At 40.3% G+C, this 22,085-nt stretch overlaps 1 protein-coding gene across 9 annotated transcripts in view; it reads left to right on the top strand.

Annotated features, from left to right (window-relative positions):
• The window catches only part of FGFR2 (fibroblast growth factor receptor 2), an 84,363-nt gene extending 63,193 nt beyond the window's left edge, over positions 1-21,170 (top strand). For 6 of the 9 annotated variants that reach the window (XM_052799322.1, XM_052799325.1, XM_052799323.1 and 3 more), the window contains 9 exons: positions 2,264-2,414; positions 5,855-5,976; positions 6,610-6,720; positions 7,490-7,680; positions 11,168-11,290; positions 12,641-12,711; positions 14,523-14,660; positions 15,485-15,590; positions 19,356-21,170. In XM_052799322.1, the coding sequence (XP_052655282.1) occupies positions 2,264-2,414; positions 5,855-5,976; positions 6,610-6,720; positions 7,490-7,680; positions 11,168-11,290; positions 12,641-12,711; positions 14,523-14,660; positions 15,485-15,590; positions 19,356-19,520 (1,178 nt within the window). In that variant the 3' untranslated portion in view covers positions 19,521-21,170. Of the gene's footprint in view, positions 1-2,262; positions 2,415-5,854; positions 5,977-6,609; positions 6,721-7,489; positions 7,681-11,167; positions 11,291-12,640; positions 12,712-14,522; positions 14,661-15,484; positions 15,591-19,355 lie in introns of all 9 variants that reach the window. The other 3 variants (XM_052799327.1, XM_052799321.1, XM_052799318.1) reach the window with 1 other exon arrangement.
• Positions 21,171-22,085: the final 915 nt, after the last annotated feature.

The following is a 22,085-nucleotide window of genomic DNA, read 5'->3' as shown; positions in this document are numbered from 1 at the left end:
ATGAAAATGAGCAAAACATAAATAAAAGTCTAATTCCAGCCCAGGTTCTCATGCTGACCTGCCATGCAGCTCTGAGTGAGCAATTCAGCTCCAGCAGGTATGTTCCCCTCTAGGCTGGACACAGCAGCATCTCTCTTGAAGGACTCTGTTCAGTATTCACTTACTGATTTATTTAGAGCTACGTAGTCTGCCTTAATAGTAGTTTTCTCTTTGTATCCCGAGTGGTCACCATATTTATTAGCCTAGAGGAATGTGCCAGGTACTTATATTTGCTGAAAGTAAATATTAACATTAATGATGGTTGGATGGACAAGGGGGAAAGCAGTCCGCCTCTCCTATTTGAATAGTAGCCTTATTTGTGCAGTTATACTGTCTTGTTCCATAGATACCACATCTCGCATGCAGAAGCTGGAGCTTCTCATATCAAGAAAGGTCTGTCAGTCAGCTGCAAAACTGATTACCAAGGTTAATTATTTTTATAGCAGTCCTTAACACTTTCTTCCTTACAAAACCTCTTTCCAGTCTTAATCTCTGGTCTCAGAAAAATGTGTCAAGAAGCCAACCCCATTTGATGAGATGGGTTTGAGGATGTTGACCTGTCAAAAGACCTCTCAGACAAAACAGGTTGTCAGAGTCATGATGAGAAATTTGTATGAGAGCCTTAGCCTCGTCTTGTCAAAATACATGCTCTTGTGTAAGAGCATGACATGGTTGCAAAAGCTTTTCAGCCCCATTCTGAGGAGCTCAAGTAATTCTGTGGGCTGAGACACTGTAATTGTTAATTGGACTTGAAATAAGGGAGCACTAAGTTGCGCTTATCAGGTGTCTTGAGACACAAGAGGATTTTGTGTTCATATCACTGTGTATCAGTGATATGCACTCTAATGCTATTAGGATCTGTTGGCTTATAATTGCTTTTTTTTTAATCTAGTTATAAGACTTCAGGAACGAAATTGTAGCCTGGTGGCACTTTACATCAGCAAACCTGGTGTCAGAGTTGACTCCAGGTGATGAGGACGAAGGTCGAGTGTGGTAGTTATTGTGACGTTCTAGGCTTCCAGCTTGGGCAGGGTCCCAAGATGCTGGCCAAGAAGCACCTCCTGCCACCTGATGTGAGGACAGGTACCAGCGATGGCATTGCAAAGCAACCTTCATCCCGTCTTGGCCACCAGATTTGGGCTTGAGCAATACTGTCATGGCCTGAAGAGAGAAGGAGGATTCACGCTTAATGGAGGGGACGGAGTGGCAATACAAGCATTTTTGTTTTGTGTTCGTATTCTCTTGAAACTCTGCGGTGAGCACACAGCAGGCTGCTGCTTGCAGGTTTGAGGAAAGAGCCGTATGGAAGAGACACCATTCACACCAAAACAAGTTTTGTTACGTGGATGGGAATAGCTGCCTCCTTTTTCAAAGCAATTATCGTTAAGTACCTTTGATGCTCTAAGGAGAATGTATTGGTGTTGAGGCCGATGAGAAATCATACTCCAAAGTGAATTACATTTCAAAGTTTTGGACATTATAAATTATTTTTATAAGCTCTTCTCCACGTTGCCTGCGGAGTCTTTAATTAAGAATGTAGTTAACTGAAAACTCAAGTATCCCCCAATTATTGTGATAGCTTTTTGATGCTTTCAATATTGAATGCTTAGAAAATATCAGAGAATCTGGCATTTCCTACACAGTAATATGCATGTGATCTTGATCATTGGCGCTGACAAAAAGTACGTGAGCCTTTGCAAAATTAAAATTGAAAATTTCAATTTAATAGTAACACCAAAAAATAGTGTGCTGATTTTGGGAAAAGAAATTGTGACATGGACAACTAGAAGCGAGTGGAAGAAGAGAGCTTATTGGTAACATCTGCTCATAGTACAAACTGCCCACTTAGGTATCTGAGGGTGGTGATATAAATACTCTCAGCTGATTAAAAAAATATTAATTTGATAAACAAAAAGAGGGAAAAGTTCATTTAATTTCTCTTCTGAGTGAATGTATTTAAAACTTCTATGGTTTTTGACCTATGGGACACAATTACAGCCTTGGCAGCAATTAGAGTTGGTATTGTGCTTACAAGGGAGGGTAAATGTGTGAGAATAGTGCACTAGAAACAAGACTGTAGATTCAGCCACTTTCTAATACCATTCTTCTGAGCTGGCTTGGTTATCAGGTACTGCTGTTTGTCAGATATTGGGTCAAGATTACATCTCCGCCTTTTTTTTTTTTTTTTTTTTTTCCTTTTTGCATCTTGTATTGCAACAACAGGTGTCAGCTGACTCGAGCTCCTCCATGAATTCCAACACACCCCTGGTGAGGATAACTACTCGCCTCTCCTCTACTGCCGATGCCCCCATGCTGGCAGGAGTCTCAGAATATGAATTACCAGAAGACCCAAAATGGGAGTTTCCAAGAGATAAGTATGTAGCCTGTTTCCCTTAACACCACCTATGCACATCTGAAAAACATGACGCAGTATGGGAGGGAGCATCTTTCCTAATGTCTCCCAGGTTTTCTTTAGTTAAAGGAAAATCTCAATTACCTGAACCTCCTCTGAAGATCAAGATCCAATTCAATCATCTGAAATCAGTTTAAGCAGAAACTAAATTTTCTCTGCCTGTCGTTCTGATTTTATTTTTGGATTTCTTGTAGGTTTTCAGATACTCTGCTGAAATGTAACTCTTTTCCTAAGAGAGGAGTTAATCTGAAATGTTATTTCAAAATGTATGATCTAGACTGGGAGAGATATCCACATACAAGCATTGTTGAGAGGCAGTCAAGATTTCCCCAAGCAATACCTCTGTACATTAAACCATGTTTCTTAGTTGATTACTTAATTGGCTAATGTTTATAAAATAGGTAATACAATATCACGTAGGAGATAGAGAAAGTCTAGAATATGGTATTAGACAATCTTTTCTTTCTGTCAGGACTCTGGGTAGGATCTTGTGTTGATTTTGTATTAGCCTGTATTAATGGAGATGATGATTTTTCATTTAGGGGGACATTTTGCATATTGTGTTCATGTATGTACAACTTCTGTGGCTTAAGAGTATTAGGTTTCAAGCAGAGCATACTGAATTTTGATATATGCAAATTCATATGGCTACATAATATTTGCTTCAAAGTCTGTTGACTACCATGCAAAATGAGCTTCTGAATAATCTAATTAAAGCTGAAAACTGTATTTCTTAATATAAAAAAGACATGCAAAAGAGAGATAATATTAACACAGGTAGAACCGTGATTATATATTAAAGCTAGTAGTCTTTAGGTAGCTTTGAGAAAATACCACCTTTTATCATGAACAGTTCTCTTTGAAAGTTCAGGGTTGTAACTTTTGGATAGAAGAGCTGTAATTTTGAACCTTCTGACAACTGTTCTGGAAATTATTTTAATGATGTAGCTGAAAACTAGTGCAAAATGCTGTAATTGCCACCTGCAGTATTCTAGTCAACAGTGGGGGCCTGTATATGTACTTCTGTCAGCCCATACCCTGGGGGGATACACTAAATGCGGAAAATTTTAGAGTGCTAAACATTTAAAACCGGCATTCAGCACAAATGTAGGTGGAGCAGATTTGCAATGAAAGGAGGCTATTTAGAGGCAGTTTATTAGGTTGGGGGGCAGGAGGCACACAATGAGGGGTTTGTTACTTTAGTCCTAGCAGGGCAATAGCACATAAATTAACCAGTTTCCAATGCAAATGTTTGTTCTCTGCCAAGATCCTAAATTCAATTTTAGTTCTGGAGAAAATGCAGGATGACCTCAGCATAGCATACGCTGCCCTTCAGTCTTTGCACCTTTTTAAACTCACGTTTGCTTTAGAAACCAATCCAAAACAGCTTGAGGAATTCTCACCAAGGCAAAGACCGCATTTGACAAGGAGTCTGTGGGCTGCCCTCGGGAGGAACCGCGTCTCGCTTCTGTCTTGTGCCTGAGCAGATAAGCGGGGTTTTCAAACCACTTAGCCCTGGCCTAACAGTCTTCTGTTGATGATATGACAAACTCTCCCTGTATTTCACGGGGGAAGGTGGAAGTCCATGCTTTTAAGAACGAGTCCCTACGCATATCATATCTGTGAATTGTGCTTTTGACCACGGAAAACCAAGACCTGAAGGACTCGGTTATGAAAATGCTCATCCGAATCTGGGCCCTGCACTGGATAATGTTAGCAGCATCCGATTCGCCGAGCACCCTCTCCGATTTCTGCCATGGCACTGCTTCTGGATGTTAGGTGATATTGTCTGCGAGTCAAGGAGCCTGAATCTGGCCCTTAAGCGCTTAGGCTGGAACCAAAAAGATTTTGCCCAGAGGCTTGGAAGTTTCTTTTTTATTTTATCTCTTTATCGTCATAACGTTGAGATTGACATCTCTGCATCTGTCTGTTACAGCTGAGCAGGTTTTGCAACCAGGTATACATTCCACAAAACGCATTTTGCATAGCCCACTTAATGACTGCTCTTTTTAAAAGGTTCCTCACGTTGATACTGTGATTATAACGGAGTTTCAGTTTCCCCCAGCCTCTGCTTCCCGCTCTCTTGAGCGGAGCCCGGGTGCTGCAGACGGGAGGCATCTTCTGTTACCCTCCTACATTGACGCTTGTGGCAGCAAAGAGCCCGCAGCCAAGAAACAGCCTCTGTGCTAGACCCAGCTGCGGGTAAATAAAGCGTCCCGTCTCGCCCCTTAAAGGATCAAAGCGCTGGGAGAACGCACGAGGATGTCAGAAGAGCCATCTTGCTGTGGGTGGGGAGGCCGTGGAGAAGAGGGCTCGCGGGGGACGCTCGGATCTGCCAAGTGCTTTGTCCCGCCGAGGTGCTGCCTTTGTGCCAGGGAGGGCAGGGAGAGCGTCTCCTCTGCGGGAGCCGCACCGAGATTTGCAGCAGAAGAGCCGAGCCGGCGGCACCGGCGGCCGTGGCAGCTCCTGGCAGCCGTTCAAGGCGCCTTTGCCCGGCTTCTCGCAGCCGTAACCTCTTGCGAGCCTTCGCCGCACACTTGTCGCCAGCCGTTTTGCCCTTCCCCTTCTCTCGCTGTCATCCTCCCTCCTCTCTCCCGCAAGAAGGCGGCTGTCTGGCCACCTCGTCAGCCACACGAAAGAGAAATGGGTGTGATAATTACCCGCAGCTGCACCCAAACACGGTGTCTACTTACTTGCTGTCTCTGTCCTGTCTAATCCCTTTGGTGGGAGAGATCGTTCGGCAAATCTTCGCGGCCCGCATCCCCGAACGGGAAGCACAAATATGAATTTTGAGCTAAAATGAAGCTGCCTGAGAGCATGTTTGATTTTTCCTTGCTGTTTGCACTGTGCCATTATATCACGGGAGTTAATAATATTTAAAACATCCCCCCTGCTCTTAATACCACCCTTTACCACGCAAATCATCAGCTGCCTGAAAGCGACCACATGGCAACACATACAAAGAAACTTTTCTTTCATCTCCTTTCAGTCAACGCGAAAAAGAAGACGACCGTCCGTGTTACAGTGACAGGAGAAGCTTTCGTGTTGCTGGCTGCTCCTGAATTTCAGCTGCAGCCTGATGCTTTTTGAAAGCTCTGCCCCTCCATGCTGTGTCTCGCCAGTAGCCGTTGTGTACAGCCTCTTATTACAAGGAGAGGGAGAGCTTAAAAGCTGGGTTTAGCAACTGATCTGCCCTTCTGAGGTGCTCGCTATACCATCCCTAAGAAAACAGACTGCAGCGCGCGTGAAAACCGATGCGCACCCCGAGTCTCATTAGTTCCATATGATAAATGCTTCGTGCTACAGCAAGCTGTTGAAAGCTTTTTATATTTAGCCCTGGAATTTCACTGGCTGCATCCCTTCACCAGATGCTGTGTGTTAATCTCCTGTTTACACCTCCAGGCTGACGCTGGGTAAACCCCTGGGAGAAGGTTGCTTTGGGCAAGTCGTCATGGCCGAAGCGGTGGGGATTGACAAAGACAGGCCAAAAGAAGCGGTGACTGTGGCAGTGAAGATGTTGAAAGGTAAGAAAATTGGGTGATTAGGGATCAGAATGGGTGATATGGCAGTTCTCATCTACGAAAAGTTTCTTTTGTGGCATCTGAACCCTGTCATCATGGGGGGGGTCAAAGAGCACATAGCTGACCTCAGCCTTCAGCAGTCTGGGGTGTAAATCTGCACCCTTGACAGCCTGTTTATCTTGAGCAGTGAGTATTTAGGGGCCAGGAGATGTATTAGCATCGTGTGGGTCTCCCTGCTTTTAGTTTAGTTCATGTCAGAGGCTGTCCGTGTGTAGATCCTAGCCCATTCAGTCCAGGTGGTTGGTGCCTATTTATTTTGAATTTAATTCTAAGGTTAGTTTGCAGGAAAGGCAGAGTTATTGGAGGTTTGATAGCTAAGGACAGTATTTTTATGTCGGATGTTACTGTGTTGCCTCATAACATACAACACTGAAGAGATGGTCAGTCCATCAAAGAGGTTGAGACTATTTTTTGTTAGGACATAACATCTGACTTTGTATAACATACAGTGTATACTGGAAAACAAGTCCTGTATTCTGCCTTTTGAAGCACACATGTTTTACACCAACTGGTGAGCCTTAGTGAAGTTCAGGCTGGCACGCTAGAAAATATGAACTGAACCTGTGTCTTGTACAGATGATGCTACAGAAAAAGATCTGTCTGACCTGGTGTCAGAGATGGAAATGATGAAGATGATTGGGAAGCATAAAAATATCATCAATCTCCTTGGAGCCTGTACCCAGGATGGTGAGTAGAGAAAAGAAACTAAACCAGCACTTTCCAACAGGTCTGCGAAAGTCTCGTTAGTCATAATTTTTCAAGAGTTTTTAAGGAAGCAGTCATGCCGTGATGGGATTTTTAGATATTTCCCTAGCTTAGCAGCAATATTTTAACTTCTGTCTCTCATTATACTTGCAGCTTTAATGTGAGAAAGGGTACTATATCATATGAAAACTCTCTAATCCCTTGCTGTAGGGAAAAAAAGACATTTTACAGGGGCTTCACCCACGCCTGTTGTTCTGAATTGTCAGTCCTGCTTTAGTGGAACTCGTATCCCATGAATTTGAAATGACCACTTTTACTCCCTGAAGACCACAGTGTTTTTATTAAAAGCTAATTCATGTCATGTAAATTGATGCAGAATGGCATAAAACTCTGGAAATTAAAAAAATCTTAAGAAGCACTTCCACCTTGTTTGAGATCTCACTGCATTTTCTGATTGAAAATGCTTGCTTTTCAGTATATGGCATGGTGTGGAAGGAATAGGCACCGGGTCAGGGTTTAGGTACTTTCAGCCACTCGTTGTAGCTCTGCCACTATCCTGCTATGGAGCTTTGCGCCGGTCACTTCGCCAGGTCCGGACCTCCTTTTCTTTCAAGTTGTGTGCTTACTCATTTCACAGTTAAACGTTTATTAATTTAGTTCATTTATTATAGAACGCTAAAAGCTTCTTTACATAAAACCATTGTATCCTTTGACCTTACTCCAGTTTTCACACGGTTCTGTTTATCCAAAGGTCCGTTGTACGTGATAGTAGAATATGCTTCCAAAGGAAACCTGCGGGAGTACCTGCGAGCACGCCGCCCCCCGGGGATGGAGTATTCGTTTGATATTAACAGGGTACCAGAAGAGCAGATGACATTCAAGGACTTAGTGTCATGCACATACCAGTTGGCAAGAGGCATGGAGTACCTGGCTTCACAAAAAGTAGGTAGAACTCGGCAAATACTGCACAAAGCGCATGGTGCCTATTTGTTTGGCACTTTTTTTACTTTAGCTTTGTTCTCATCTCGTTTGTGTTCAAGAATTTGCTGGGAGAAGGGCCTTTCTCAAACAAGTTGCATAATCTGTGCTCTTGAAAATCAGTGGGAAAATTCATACACTTAAAGTTTTTAATCTCTGTTCAACAATATTGCTAAAATGAGGCCCAGAATGGATCATTTAAAGTAAATATTGCGTACATATCTGCACTTTGAATTCATAAGCACAGGTGGTCACTTGATTACACAAGTCACATTACTCCACCCATGAGACAGCAGGCACCATTTGCCTTCTGTTTCCAGTCAAATTGACCAAATTAGCTCACATAGTGATGTAAAATAAATGAAATCAGTTACCAAAAGGATTTACAGAATGATAACAGGCAGAGTTGAGAAGACCACAAGATGCCGGGGCAAAAAATGTGAGCAGGAGAGGCAAAAATTAATGGAGTGAATTGGTCCTTAAATTAGGCGCTTTACTTAAAACTGGTGTTTGTCAGGAGAGCAAGCTTGTTGAAAGAATTTATTTATCCTGTCATGTCCCTAGACACTTCTTCAAATTTCCTTCAAATGTTTTTCTTTTTTTTTTTTTAACCAGTAATTTGATTAAATTATAGTTATGAAACTTTAAATAGCCCTGTATAACTAACTCTGTAAACATATTGTGGCTTGGGGGACAAACAATCTTGAATATCCTGGCTGGTGTTTGGACCCAATGGCTAAACCAAAGCACCAGATATTGATGATAAGCACTTCCTGCAAGATGTGGAGTGGTTAGTGGGGTTTGTACCGATTTCCAGTCATGTCCGCTCCCAGGTATGGAGCTGGTTTTAACCAAAGACCAGAGCTGAGTGTAAACCTCCATTCCTCTTATGTAGAGTCATGATTTTTTTTATTGCTTTTCTGCACTTGTAGAGGCTAGGGGGAGGGGGAATCGAGATCTAATTTTGCTTTTATCCTTTCAGTTTGAAATGGTAATTCTCAGCGCAGTAGGGTAGACAGGGTGACATGCATGACACCAAGACAAAAATCTTCTAATGGAGTAAGCATGAGTATTGTATTAGGTAAAGCACCTTAGGATATCTCTTTCTAAGATTAATGAAACATTTGCCTGGCAAGGAGCCATGTCCCAAGAAAATAGAAGTGGTGTGAAAGGAAAAAATAAATCTTTTGATTGGCAAGCCTTGAGAACAAGCGTCCGCCTAAGAAGCTCTGAAGTGCTGTTGTAGGATAGTGCCAAGAAGGTGTGTGCTCGCACAGATGCACACGGCAGAACCGTTTCATCCTTCATCCAGTTCCTTTGCAAAAACACTTGATCAGCGCTGCGCCGAACTTGACAGAATGTGAGGCACTGCACAAGGCAGAGGGAAAACAAAGGCAGCACATAGTAAAAGTGCGCATTCCAGTTCTTCAGATATCCCACCATTTCTGTTTGTATTTCACTAGTTCTCTTCCCCTTAGGGATCCATTTACTGAGCTGGAATAATAAGAGAGCTGGTCTTCTCACGGTATTTCCATCATGCAGGAACTGTGAGAAGGCCAGTGTTCTTGTTATTTCAATCCAATAAATGGCTCACTGAAACTTCAAAAAAGCAAAAAAAAAAAAAAAAGTAATGATGATGTTTGGGCACCTACTTTTTGCCTTACAAAAAGTTTTTGCCTTACAAGCAATTGTACTTAGAAACAATATCCCATTTCCAAAGTTGGATGGATGCTTTTTAAAATTCTGTTGACACGTCCTCTCCGTCATGCCAGTACTGCGCAAGAGCAACAGGGGAGCTCCACATACAGGGACTGGCCCAGATAATTGCAAAGAGACAGCAAATCATTAGGGCCAGAGGGTCGGCTATGAAACCTGTCAGATAGGGAAATCAATAATGGCACCATTTCGAAGATAGGAAGAGTCTCAGTTGTAAAACTGTAGGGTATGAGAAAGCAGAAATGTACTGAGAGAAGATAACAGGGTTTGAATCATTTGGTGTATTTGCTCAGAGGTGTTAAGATGCCATTTGAGGTGCTCTGTGGTACCCCCAGCCTGCCGTTCTGGAAAGGCAGGGGTCTGCTGTAGATCCTGTGTCATCCCTGGTAGTCTCATCAAGATACCTTGGATATCACAGGGCATCTCAGATGACAATGTGTACTTCTGTTTGGGCAACTGAATTGAGTTCCTAGTGTCTCGGCGGCTGTTCTTGCAGGGTTGAGAACAGGGACAGGGAAGTAGGAAGGCTGGCCTAGGTGGTTTCTGCTACCGTAGCATTGCTGATGCTGAATTAGAAGACTGATTTGATGCTGAAAGCATGTGCTGTTGTCTGGTCCTGCGTACATAAAGGCATTGCTGGAGCAGGTTTTTCCTGGCAGTTCCCCATGACTAACCCAGTGAGGAGCAGAAGCTTTGTAGTCTTATTTTACCCATGCGGGATAAGAGATCTCAGAAAATTGCTGGGGCAAGTTCTAATGCAAGAAAGAAATTGGCTGTTGTACAGTTTTTTGTAGTGGTTCATTCCAGCATGTCTATGCACATGCTGAAATAAAGAGGACAACATAAAGAGTAATCCAAAATTGAGGAGGGGGGAAAAAAAAAAAAAGATATTTAACTTGAAAACTAGAAGACTATCCTGGGGGTATTCCAAATGCAATGTGTCTTACCATGCCCTTGCTGCCATCAACCCTAATAAGGTTGCTTAAACACAGGAATAATATCCAGAGCAGTCACAATGTCCTTTCAATGTCAAGAATCAGTTGCAGTTTTTCAGGATAATGCTAACATGAAGGCAAAAATCTCTGGGGTGATAACATTTTTAGTTTCAGTATCAAACAGCCCAGCCCAGCCTGTGTTGTTTTGGTTTAATTAAATTGTTACGGTCTCATGGTTGAAGTAAATACGACACCGATGTCTACACACTAGACATCTAGTTTAAAATTATATGCTGTGGATATATCTCATATTAAGATCTTTATATTGAAAATGGTTGCACTGATCCAGACTGCCAGTTTTTAGCTCTGGTGAGATGATACAATTTAAGAGAAACAACTTAATAAAGAGCTCATTAACAGTATTTGTAATGAAAGTGCTGCAATACCTGTACCTGGGCACGTGTAATGGAGAGTGAATCACAAACAGCGTGGCACAGTTTGGGTCACCACCCAAGCTTTCAGCCTTAGCAAAATATACGTCTTAAATAAACCGAGCTTTTCTAAGAGGCTTCTTAGGGCCGTTGTTCAACTTGGAAACACCAGCTGAGGGGATGGATTGCAGTAATTAAGACAATCATATTTCACAGGCTTGCAGTAAATGTGTGGCTTTCCCACCTTGTGATTTAAGTTAAAAACTGTAAAGGAGACTTAGTTATGGTGTAGAAGTAATTTCACTTTTACAGTAGTTTATTTCAGTGGGCCTTTTTTTTTTTTCACCTTTTCTTTTCTTTTCTTTCCAGTGTATCCACCGAGACTTGGCTGCAAGAAATGTTTTGGTGACTGAAAATAATGTCATGAAAATAGCAGACTTCGGTTTAGCCAGAGACATCAACAATATAGATTATTATAAAAAGACTACTAATGTAAGTGGATGGTTTTCTTATCTCTGGAAACAAGTGTTTATTTCAATGATTCACTTCAAGACTGTGGTTATAAACTTGATGGGCTGCTTGTATAGCAGCCTCACTTTTCATCACAGACAGAAAAAGGGGATCAAGGACATAAGCATTTCTGTCACCTCTTACAGTGACAGTTAAAACCGTAACCAAAACTGATAACCAAACTCTGATAACCTTTTGATAACCAAAGAGGCTGTATGTTGTATGATTTATTAGAAATGCTAAAATACAAGAATAGTTTTTTGTGTGTCCCTGACTCCAATTACTTGAAATAAGTGGAAATATTCCTGTTGATTCCAGCTCATTTTGTACCAAGCCTAGGATCTTGAAAAACGCTGTTTAAACAGTGCTAGCAATAACCATAATAAAAATCCTGTTTATGTGTGGTAATGCCGCATACAGCTTTATGCCTTTTGCCTGTAGTTAGCTTGTTATGTACAAGTTATGGTGGTAGTATCAAAGTGGGGGCTAGAGGTTGAGAAAATTGATTTTTACTCCTCACTCTGCCACCGTTTTGCTGTTTAACCTGTACCAAATCAAGAAGATAAAACGTTTCAGATGTAGTTATTGGTGCCCAGTTTGAACAGCTTATACCTCCTTCTCAGGGGATCTCTTAAGATCCTGACGAACTACACTCGGGTTTTGATGAGAACTTTGCACAACTCCTTCAGTTCTACAGACTTTAATATTTTGTATAAATATTAATTAGTATTAACAATCATCTTAAGTGGCTTATCTGTGAAAATAAAGCACCCAGGTAAGGGAACATCAGTACTGGAGGGAATCAAACGTTCTCATATCAAATTTAATGCGATTCCTGGGCTCTGAGCAGAGCAGACGTTGTGTGCAAAGCAACAGGCCGTTGTGACTGTGAGCTTTGGATCACTGCAAAAGGTGGAAGAGGAAAACAAAATTCTTGGGTTTAGTGATCAACTTATTTTTGCAGGCAGGCCTATTTTTCAGAGGATTATTGATTGTTTTTCTTGTCTTTAAAGAGCTATAGTGGAATGATCTTTTTAATTTTGATCTGCTTATCCTGTCGTTCTCCTAGCAAGCAGTCTGGGAACTTTTTGGGAACCCTCAATGCTTTTAATTTTATCTTCCATGTTTATATCCATTTTTCTTAACGGTATCCCTACTTTAGCCCGTTTTACTACTTTTCCCCTGAAAATTTTAAAGGTAAATTATGTGCTGGTTTGCATTAGCAGACTGTTCTCTGAGAATTGATTCATCTTTTAAAAAAAATTGGTGTTGAAATTATCCTGTCAATTGCTACCGTTTTAATTTTTTTTCCCTTCCCCTCCAAACTTACAGGGACGGCTTCCAGTAAAGTGGATGGCTCCAGAAGCTCTGTTTGACAGAGTTTACACGCATCAAAGTGATGTGTAAGTGGCTTTATTTCAATGAGGTTTTGGGGGCTGGGAGGAAGGCTTGTTTTGGTTTGTATTTGTAAAAGTTTGGGATATTTTAAATGTATTTTCCTGTTGTCCTTTACCTTTAAGCGTTTTCATTCTGTTTCACATATTAATAGATGGAACAGGACTTGCCCTTAGAAAGTGAGGATTTTATGGTAGACTGCTAATCAGTGCTCTGTTACTAATCTGCCCAGCTTCAAAGCACATGAAAGGTGGAAAATGCTAACCTCCTTCTGTCAGTGCGGAAGTTTCCCCCCTTGAACTTATTTACGGATGTGCAGCTACAAAGAGTCTATCTAATTTGCTTGGCTTTTGACAGACTCTGGACTTCCTTCAGGTTTAAAGAAAAAAAAAAAAAAAAGAAAAGAAAGAGAGAGAGAGAAAAAGAAGAAAAGAAAGTTCCTGAAAACTTCTTAGAAAAATTTGTGCTAAGATTAGGTATAATAAAACATAGGCTGGATATAGTGGAAGAGTTTTCTCTGATTTTTAGAAGTGTTGTTGCTTCCCAGCAGTACTTCACATGTCGTAGGAAATCACTGGACTCTGACACTTCAAAATCTTAATAGGTGCACAGAGTTGCTGGCTGATGCAACTGCTCAGGATTTATTCTGCTTCCTATTACAGTTTCCTAGGCCCATCTACAGTACTCGCGTGCATTGTGCTTGAAGTAGGCGTGTTATTTTTTATGCAATGCAGATGAAGATCTTACGTTTTTTATTTCTCTGAGAGAAGCTGTTAGCTGTAAAGGGCTGGATGCTTCCCAGCACAGGTGTAAAAGGTTATGCGTGTCAGTGCAGAGTTAAAAAGAAAAAGGGCAGGGTGGAGAAAATAAGAGGTATCTCCTCTTTCTTTAACCTGAGTGTACTTCCTGAGCTGCTCTCTCCTTAAGACAAGCATTTACTGAGGCTTTTCCTGCAATCTTTACATTACTTACAAAGGAAACTATATACACAGGTTAAGGGTGGATCAAACTTTTGTTTTAAAATAACATCTTGGCAAAATATTTAAGTGAATGTGAATTAAACCACTGGTTCAGGACTGAAAGTCAGTCTGAGCTCCTCAGCAGTCAGGGAGCATGAGGATTTCAGTGCTGGAACTTGGAGACTCTTGGCCCCATGGTGGCTTTGAAGATGACTAAAGATAATATTATTGTAAGTTTGTGCAAACAGTTTACTAAAATACACTGCTGCAAAGCTGGGAGAGCTGTGGAGAAGCTCAGGAGCCAGTGCAAGCTGTGTGCTGTTGCTCACCTGGCAAAGCTGCCTGCCAAAGAGCCCGAGGTTGCCAGCAAGGCGTGATGAGGCAGGCTCTGGAGGAGGTAGCAAGCAGGCAGGAAAACTGGCTTAAAATTATCCTCCTTCATTTCCTAACAAAAATTAATTAAAAAAAAACAAACCAAACCACAACCAAACCCAAAACCAAACAACAAAAAAGAAGAGCAGAGTGATGCAAAATTTTTTTGTTTTGAACAGTCTGTTTTTTCCAAAATATTCTGCCACATAATTGCAATCCAGCTCAGCTGTGAGTGTTCTGTAAATAATTAAGCTGTGAAGACGCAGTTCTTTGCAGTAGCCCTGGAAACTCGGGTGCTCGGTGGACACCAAAGGCAAAGACCATGTTTGAGAACATGCTCAGGTCAGTCCCTGTTCTATACGCTGCGTCTGATGCACTTCACAGATTGATGTCCCGGTCAGAGCCAGGCAGATGCTGATTTAAGCAATCTCCTAAGAGGGACTACTAAGAGGCAGATCTACTAACGCAGTTTTCTCTTTGCTTTGTAGTTGGTCATTTGGTGTGTTAATGTGGGAGATCTTCACGTTAGGAGGATCACCCTACCCAGGAATCCCAGTGGAGGAACTTTTTAAGCTGCTTAAAGAAGGGCACCGAATGGATAAACCTGCCAACTGCACCAATGAACTGTAAGGACCCTTATTTGCTGTACCAGGATTGCAAGGCACAAACTGTTCTGAATTCACATGGTTAATACTACCTCCAGCAGAATCAAACATTTTCAGAATTACTTGACTCTGAAATTGTGGATATATGTGTGTGTATAGATATGTAAAGAAAAGGTGTGAGAAGGTCTTCAGGAAATGTTTGACAGAAGATACTTCTTTATACACCTTGCTGTGATCCCACTGAAAAAAGAAGATATCATCTACAAGCGAGTCTTCGTCAGTGTTTTTACACCCATATTTGTTTTATTTTAATCTCGTTAACGTGAAAATTCCTAAGTGGCATACATACCACTAATCATATGTAAGGTACATCAAGCTGGTTTTGTATACAACAGAATACATCTGGGAACTTCTGCGTTAACGTGCCAGTATCTCCTGGTGACGAGGGGAGAGTGTTGTCCCTTTCTGATATTTCAGCATAGCCCTTAACTATTTTTAATTTTTTTTCCCCCCATTTTAATTTCTTCACTTCATAAAGACTGCAATCCCTAACACGCAAAAATATGTAAGCATGTGTAATTTAATACCATTGAAATTCCTGGGATAGAAGGCTACAGAATTGGGTCCACAAAAAGGTAATTTAGACACTAGGCAAGAGGGATACAGGAGTAGAAATGCACCTTTGAGGGAAGGGAGTATTGCACAATTTTGGGAAAGTCAGTGGTCTATATGTAGGGCTGTGGGTGCTCGCTGCTTTACTTGTGATGAAGAACATCGTGTATGAAAAGGTTTACGAGAAGGACGTGTGATTTTAATTAAGCCAAGAAAATGTGTATTTCTTACAGCTATATGATGATGAGAGATTGCTGGCATGCTGTGCCTTCACAGAGACCGACTTTTAAACAGTTGGTAGAAGACTTGGATCGGATTCTCACTCTCACAACTAATGAGGTAGGTAAATTGTTTCCCTCCATAAGCTGCTGATCAGGACAAATGGTTCAGGAGACAGATGGAATTTATTCAATTATGAAATCCTGCTCAAGTTCTCTTCTTGTTCTGTTTGTCGTTGTCCTCTGAGGTTACACGCAGCTAAACTATGTATCCTATGAAATCCTCGGTTTCTTGCCATTATGCCTTGATTTATGTAACTAAACAGAAACACATCTTTAAAGTGTTTTTCTTCATTTCTCATTGCATCTTTTGATGTTTTTAGCATAGCAGTATCGAGGGACTACACGCAGCAGGTTGAGAGGCAATGTTTATGTTTCAATACGAGTTTCATGTGAAGGAGAGATGTAGAGTTCATGGTGTTTTTCATTTATCGACTCAGTTTGATTCCCAGCCATGATATCTAGGTCAGAAGAGGAGAAATAGTCAATGGTAGATTTCAGATTATATGTCTGAGAGTGAATTAGGTTCACTGAAATAGCTCTCTGTGGAGGGAACGAGGACCCACGGGGAACATGTGAACAGCCATCCAATTATCCAAAGGTCCTGCCTCACACTGCTTCAGGTTGGGATATATGAATGCAAAAAAGGTTTTATTTGAAGAGCATTCTTTCAGAGGTCTGAGATATTATTAGTTTTAGCAAGGAACACACTGATTAGGGTATTCACACAGGAATCGGTTCTCTTATCACTAAATCACATGCATCTTTGAGGAAGATCACAAGTGATGGAAATGTTGATTCTTTTGGTGGAAACTTCTTTTGAGAGAAAATGCTTGGTGTCCCAGAAATATTTTACAAATCCCTATCATTGATTTCCTATCAAATGATATATATAAGGGGAGAAAAAAAAAAAAGAACAAAACTCTTACAGAGGAAAGTTGCAATAACTTGTTTTGACCATTTCAAAATACATTTTTCAGGTTTGCTGTGATTATAGCACTTCTTTATAAGGGGGGGGGAAGGTAGAAAAAAAAGATTTGGATCGCTTTATATTGGTCCTCAACATTACTTTCTGATTTTTCAGAATTGCCGGAGAAATCAAACCCGGATTATTAAGCAGCATTAGGAAAGGCAGCATGCAATAGACATGACAGGAGAACCTGAGTAAAGAGATGCCATTTTTAATGATCATCGTTTGCCCAGTAGATCCGGTTGAAAAAGATTCTTTGGCTTCAGTAGCAGCTATATATTTATCTGGATTCTGTTTTTAAGGCTTACCCTAAAAAGCGGCACCTTCAGGAACGGCTCAGAAACGGGGCAGGAACATGCACTCCCTTCGGAGCTGGTAATGCAGCTCTGCGTACCGTTACCATTTTCCCCTCATCCAGTACTGACTGCATCTTTTCCTGCCTAATTTATATATGATTTCACAAGACCGGTTGGAGGTGGGCTGGCTGCCACCACAGAGTGCTGGGTGGCTTGGACTGGATATGCATTTGCAAATTCAAGAGGGAGGTTCTGGGCTGCAATTCTAAGCCTGGGAAAGGATATTGCTTTCTTTTTTGTGTGTGTTTAACCATCTTGCCTTCCCAATTCTGTACTGCTCATGGACCTGGAATGATCTCAAAGGTAACCTGAAAAAGCCTCTAGGGTTATGTAAATTACTTTAGACTAGAATCATAGGAAAAACGGCTGGAAAAAGCTCAGGAAAACATCCAGTCCATCTGATCGGCCTACGGCAGGATCCACTATACGTTTGTCATTCCTGACAGATGTTTATGTAACTTGTCCTTAAAGATCTCCACTGCTGTATTTCTGCATCACCCCTTGACAGTCTATTGCTTTGTTTCGTTAGCCTTGCTTTTTGAAAGTTTTTCCTAATCTCTAATATTTCAACATAAACTATTGCTTTTGTCCTATTTACCCTGGACGTAGAAAGCAAATTATTTCACTTGTCTTTGCAGCACATTTTACGTTCCTGGGAACTCGTCGTGTTCTCACTCACTGTCTCCTGAGAACTCCAGTGTGTCCCATTTTCCTCCATAGCTTGTGCTTTTGAGACCTCTAATTTTGTGTAATCCACACAGTTTTCCTGAAGCGCAGGTCCTTTGTGCCTCAGTGTGACAATACTTCTGCTTATCCTTTCCACGGTGGCACTTTCCTTTTCCCCCCAGAATGCCACTGTTGATACAGGGTCAGCCTGGTTTACCTTTTTTACTCAAAAAATTGCTAGGGCAGCCAATAATATCTTCTTCTGCATTTGTGCAAGTAATTATTTCTGTTTAAATGGTAAAGTCTTGCTCTTCTCCATGCTGAATCATCACCTGTTGGGGTGGGTTTTGTTGGTGTTTTGTTTTTAGGGTTTTGTTGTTGTTGTGTTTTCCCCCAAAAGCCATCCTCATGTTTCCCAGAGTAGCGTGCAATGTTTCCCCGATCCTCATGAGCAGAAGTCACCAAGAGTCAGCCTCATGGCTGTGTTGTTATATCAACACCAGGAACCATCCTGATACTGGAAACTTCTTATGCCCCTTTAAGTGACTCTGACCCTTGACATTGGATAAGGAGGCTGAAGAGGGGATAAGGATCCCATTTTCATACTGGATTCATAACTGAATTACATCACGCCTTTTGATATGACGAGCCATGCCGGATATCCCCATGAGAAAGCCCCGTTTCTTAAAATGCTGGAATCCTTTCTTCTATCTGTCTAGAAAATGCTTGATTATTACTGGTCACATAGGACTGGTTTGCTAATGAATCAATATGGGTCAAGATTGTCCTCATGGATCTTCTGATAGATCCATATGGATCCAATAGATCCATAGTTCCAAACTGACTTCTCCTGCTGCCTACTGTATTTGTTGGCATTTAAAACTTGGATTCCTCCCCTCTTTTAAAATGATAACCATTTTTTAACGATAATATGGTAATGATTGAATTTCTGAGTTAAAAAAATATGTTAACCAAGAACTAAATTACCCCAAACCTAAGCACAGCAGCATAAAATACTGACTGAGGTGGAAGACTTGTCTCGTCAGTAGGATCGTAACTTGTGGTTTAGCAAATGAAGAGATTGCATTTAAATGAATGCAGCTGCCTTTAGAAGTTGAAAGAGAAGGAACATTTCAAGGGGAAAAATAACTTTATTCTCCTGCCAAAACTGTTGTTTCTAGCAAAAGAGCCTTAACCCAAAACTTGGATTCAGCAGATATTATTTCCTTTTTTAATGACTGCTTTGGTCGTGGCTACTCTGGGACACACACACACACACACACACACACACGAATGTGTAGTGTAAAAAACCCAAATCTAGTGAATTTAATTTTGTTTTCTTTTCAGTTCTTTTTTGCACGTATGCCACTGCATGTTTAAACACAAATTTAATATCACAGAATATAAAACAGATATTCAAAGTGACCAAAGGAATATAAAGTTGGAAGTATCTTTCCCTCTCCAAATCATTACCATGTGCTAAAGAAAAATGGTTCTATTTAGGATGAAATTTCATTTTTATCATTGTGAGTGAAAAGTCCTCTTTTGATGTGGTTGGCATGTTTATTTCCACTGACGCGGCTAATGCTGGTGATGTTGGACTTCAGAAAAGTACCGTGTTATTGGTTTGTTTTTTCTTTCTGTATTCAAGCTCCTTGTTTTATGAGATATTTAAGCAACAGGCAGTTTTGAATGCCGTTGTGTTACACAAATAAGTGTCATTTTTAAACAGTCTTTTACCCGCTCTATAATCAAGCCAAATCAGAGCAGTGGTAACGTGTTATTGTCAGTTTTACTCACTGTCTAAAAATGCAATCTATTTTTTTTGTCATAGGAGTATCTGGACCTCAGTGGACCTCTTGAACAGTATTCACCTAGTTACCCTGACACGAGGAGTTCGTGTTCTTCAGGTGATGACTCTGTTTTTTCTCCCGATCCAATGCCTTATGAACCTTGTCTTCCCAAGTACCAACACATGAATGGAAGTGTTAAAACATGAGAAGAAATCATACAGAGGAGTAAAGAAACAAGAACATCAAGCTACCTACCATATACAAAACAAAATCTTTTCTCCAGGACCTTAATGTTTCTGCTTGTACATATGAAATGGGGGGGGGGGGGGGGCGGGGGGGAAGAAAAAGGAAAAAAAAAAAAGAAAACTTGGAGGAAAGCAGTCAGAACCTACATAAAGAATCTCATAATTTGCAACTTTTAAATATTCCCAACAAAGAAGAATGTTTATGAACTGTGTCTAGATACCCATTGCTATAAATTTTCTGGCTTCCTGTAAGCTGCAACAGACTTTGTTTGTACAATGGACCAGTTGGACTTGAGGCAAACTCCGGGTCTGCCTTTCTTGTTTATTTTGTAATATTTGGAGAAAATATATGTTGGCACACACTTACAGAGCACAAACGCAGTATATAGGTGCTGGATGTATGTAAATATATTCAAAATATGTATAAATATATATTATATATATTTACAATGAATTATTTTTTGTATTGATTTAAAAATGGATGTCCCAATCCACCTAGCAAATTAGTCTCTTTTTTAACAGCTATTTGCTAAATGCTGTTCTTACACAGATTTCTTAATTTTCACCATCCAAAGGTGGAAAATACTTTGCTTTCAGGGAAAATGGTATATCATTAATTTATTAACTAATTGGTAATGTACAAAACAGTTAATCGTTTATAGGGTTGTTGTGTTTTTGTAATTTAAATGGCATTTCTATGCAGGCAGCACAGAGAACTAGTAGATATATTGCTCAGACTTTACTAGTTTTCAGATCTTTAAAAAAAGAAATATTTACAGTATATAACTAATTTGGGGGAATTAAACTTTTGATTTATTTGTGTTAAAAACTGCAGTGTCAGATGATTATTCTTATCAAAACCAAATCCTTTAACAAGAAAGTCTTTTATTCTCAATACCTGTCACTTTAACAATTTAACTCTTTAGCAATGTTTCCCATGGCCAAAAAGCAGAATCATTCCACATAAAAAAAAAAAAAATTAAAAAAAAGAGAAAAAAAATATTAAAGAGGGTTCCTAAAGTAAGGAAAGACATTAATTTGTCTATAACCATAGCAGAACGTACTGCTCTAAAAGGAGCTGAGCTTCTACCCTGAGTTGCACATGCATCAAATTAACTACAATTCTCTTCCCTGAGTTGGATAATAGGTTCCAGATCTTTTGGCCTGGATCTTTTGCCTTTTAGACTATCCCTCTATTGTAACTTAAGTTAAAAGGAGAGAAGTTGTTTATAATGACAATTTGCCATAGGAATATCAGCATCTTTTTAAGGGATTAATTCATGCTGACTCCAGTATTTCCTTCTGATCCATTCCATAACAGTAGGTATAGCACTGGCCTCTGCTAAAATATCACTGTTGTTTGTATCTTTTTACGGAAGTCTTGTGTTTTTACTCTCAGAACACTCACACTGATATGGCCATGCAATATGAATGCAAATTACACTGTTTTATGTGGTGGTGTTTTTTGTTGGTTTGGTTTTTTTTGTTGTGTTTTTTTTTTTTTTTAAATTGGGTAAAAGAAGTATTAAAATCTGTTAACTTTTGTACTGACAATAAAATGTTTCTACAGATATTAATGTTAAAATTACAAAATAAATGTCATGCAGCTTATTTTTCCTAATCCTTTGTGTCATACAAAATGGTTTCCTGAACATCAAGTGATGGAATGCGTCCAAAAATGCTTCCTTTTGACCTTATCGTAGATCCTATATTACAAAGCAATTCTTTCAGGAGTAATACTTTTGCCTCTGTCTTATAAAATGGCTGCTCATGAATAACATGGGTTATTTGAGTAAACTTACGTACAATCCTTGGTGTTTGTGGGGTGGGACACTATTTGCTGGAAGATGGTTTGAAGTGTTCGTAGTGTAGACATAACATATATTCCCTTTGTTTAGTCAGGCTGTATCCTTTAATTAGTGAGGTTTCTCATACATACTGGAGAGGTTGGAGGACCATTTGTATAGGAGATTTTAAAAAAATCATAACAGATGGAGAGAGAGTCATCATGGAAAGAATATGAAAGTTTGGGGATTTTTTTACTTGAAAACAGAAGGCAGACACACCAAAATAAGTAGTGCTTGAGACAGAAATGGGAACTTTATGGTCACATTACTGGTGCAGGTTAGCCAGAAAAGGGTTATTGAACCTGGTCTTCTCCACATGCTGTGAAAGTGCTCCAGACACCAAACTATTCTTTGGTTTCTTTTCGTCTCTTTCTACTTTGACCAGAAATCCCATACCAATCCCAAGAAACTTTCTAAAAAAAGTGCCTGTTAAAAGCTGGTGTTTTCCAACTAAGAATTATCTGATTGAAAAATTCCCACTGGCTCCACTAAAACAATAACAATTCCCTTTCCCCACGACATCTATTACTATTAGCAGCAATGGTAGCTACTGTCTGACAGAAACCACAATGTTCTTAATGACACGCGTCTGTTTTTAAGATTCTCTTAAAGGGTATCGTAAGATCTTGACTCTTGCTCTGCTCGTATTGAAATGAATTTAAATGCATCTTTACTACTT

Source organism: Harpia harpyja, chromosome 10 (genome assembly GCF_026419915.1).
Source record: "Harpia harpyja isolate bHarHar1 chromosome 10, bHarHar1 primary haplotype, whole genome shotgun sequence".
In the NCBI taxonomy this organism is placed as follows: Eukaryota; Metazoa; Chordata; class Aves; order Accipitriformes; family Accipitridae; genus Harpia; species Harpia harpyja.
Note: the sequence above shows the minus strand (reverse complement) of the source record. Positions and strands in the feature narration are given on the sequence as shown.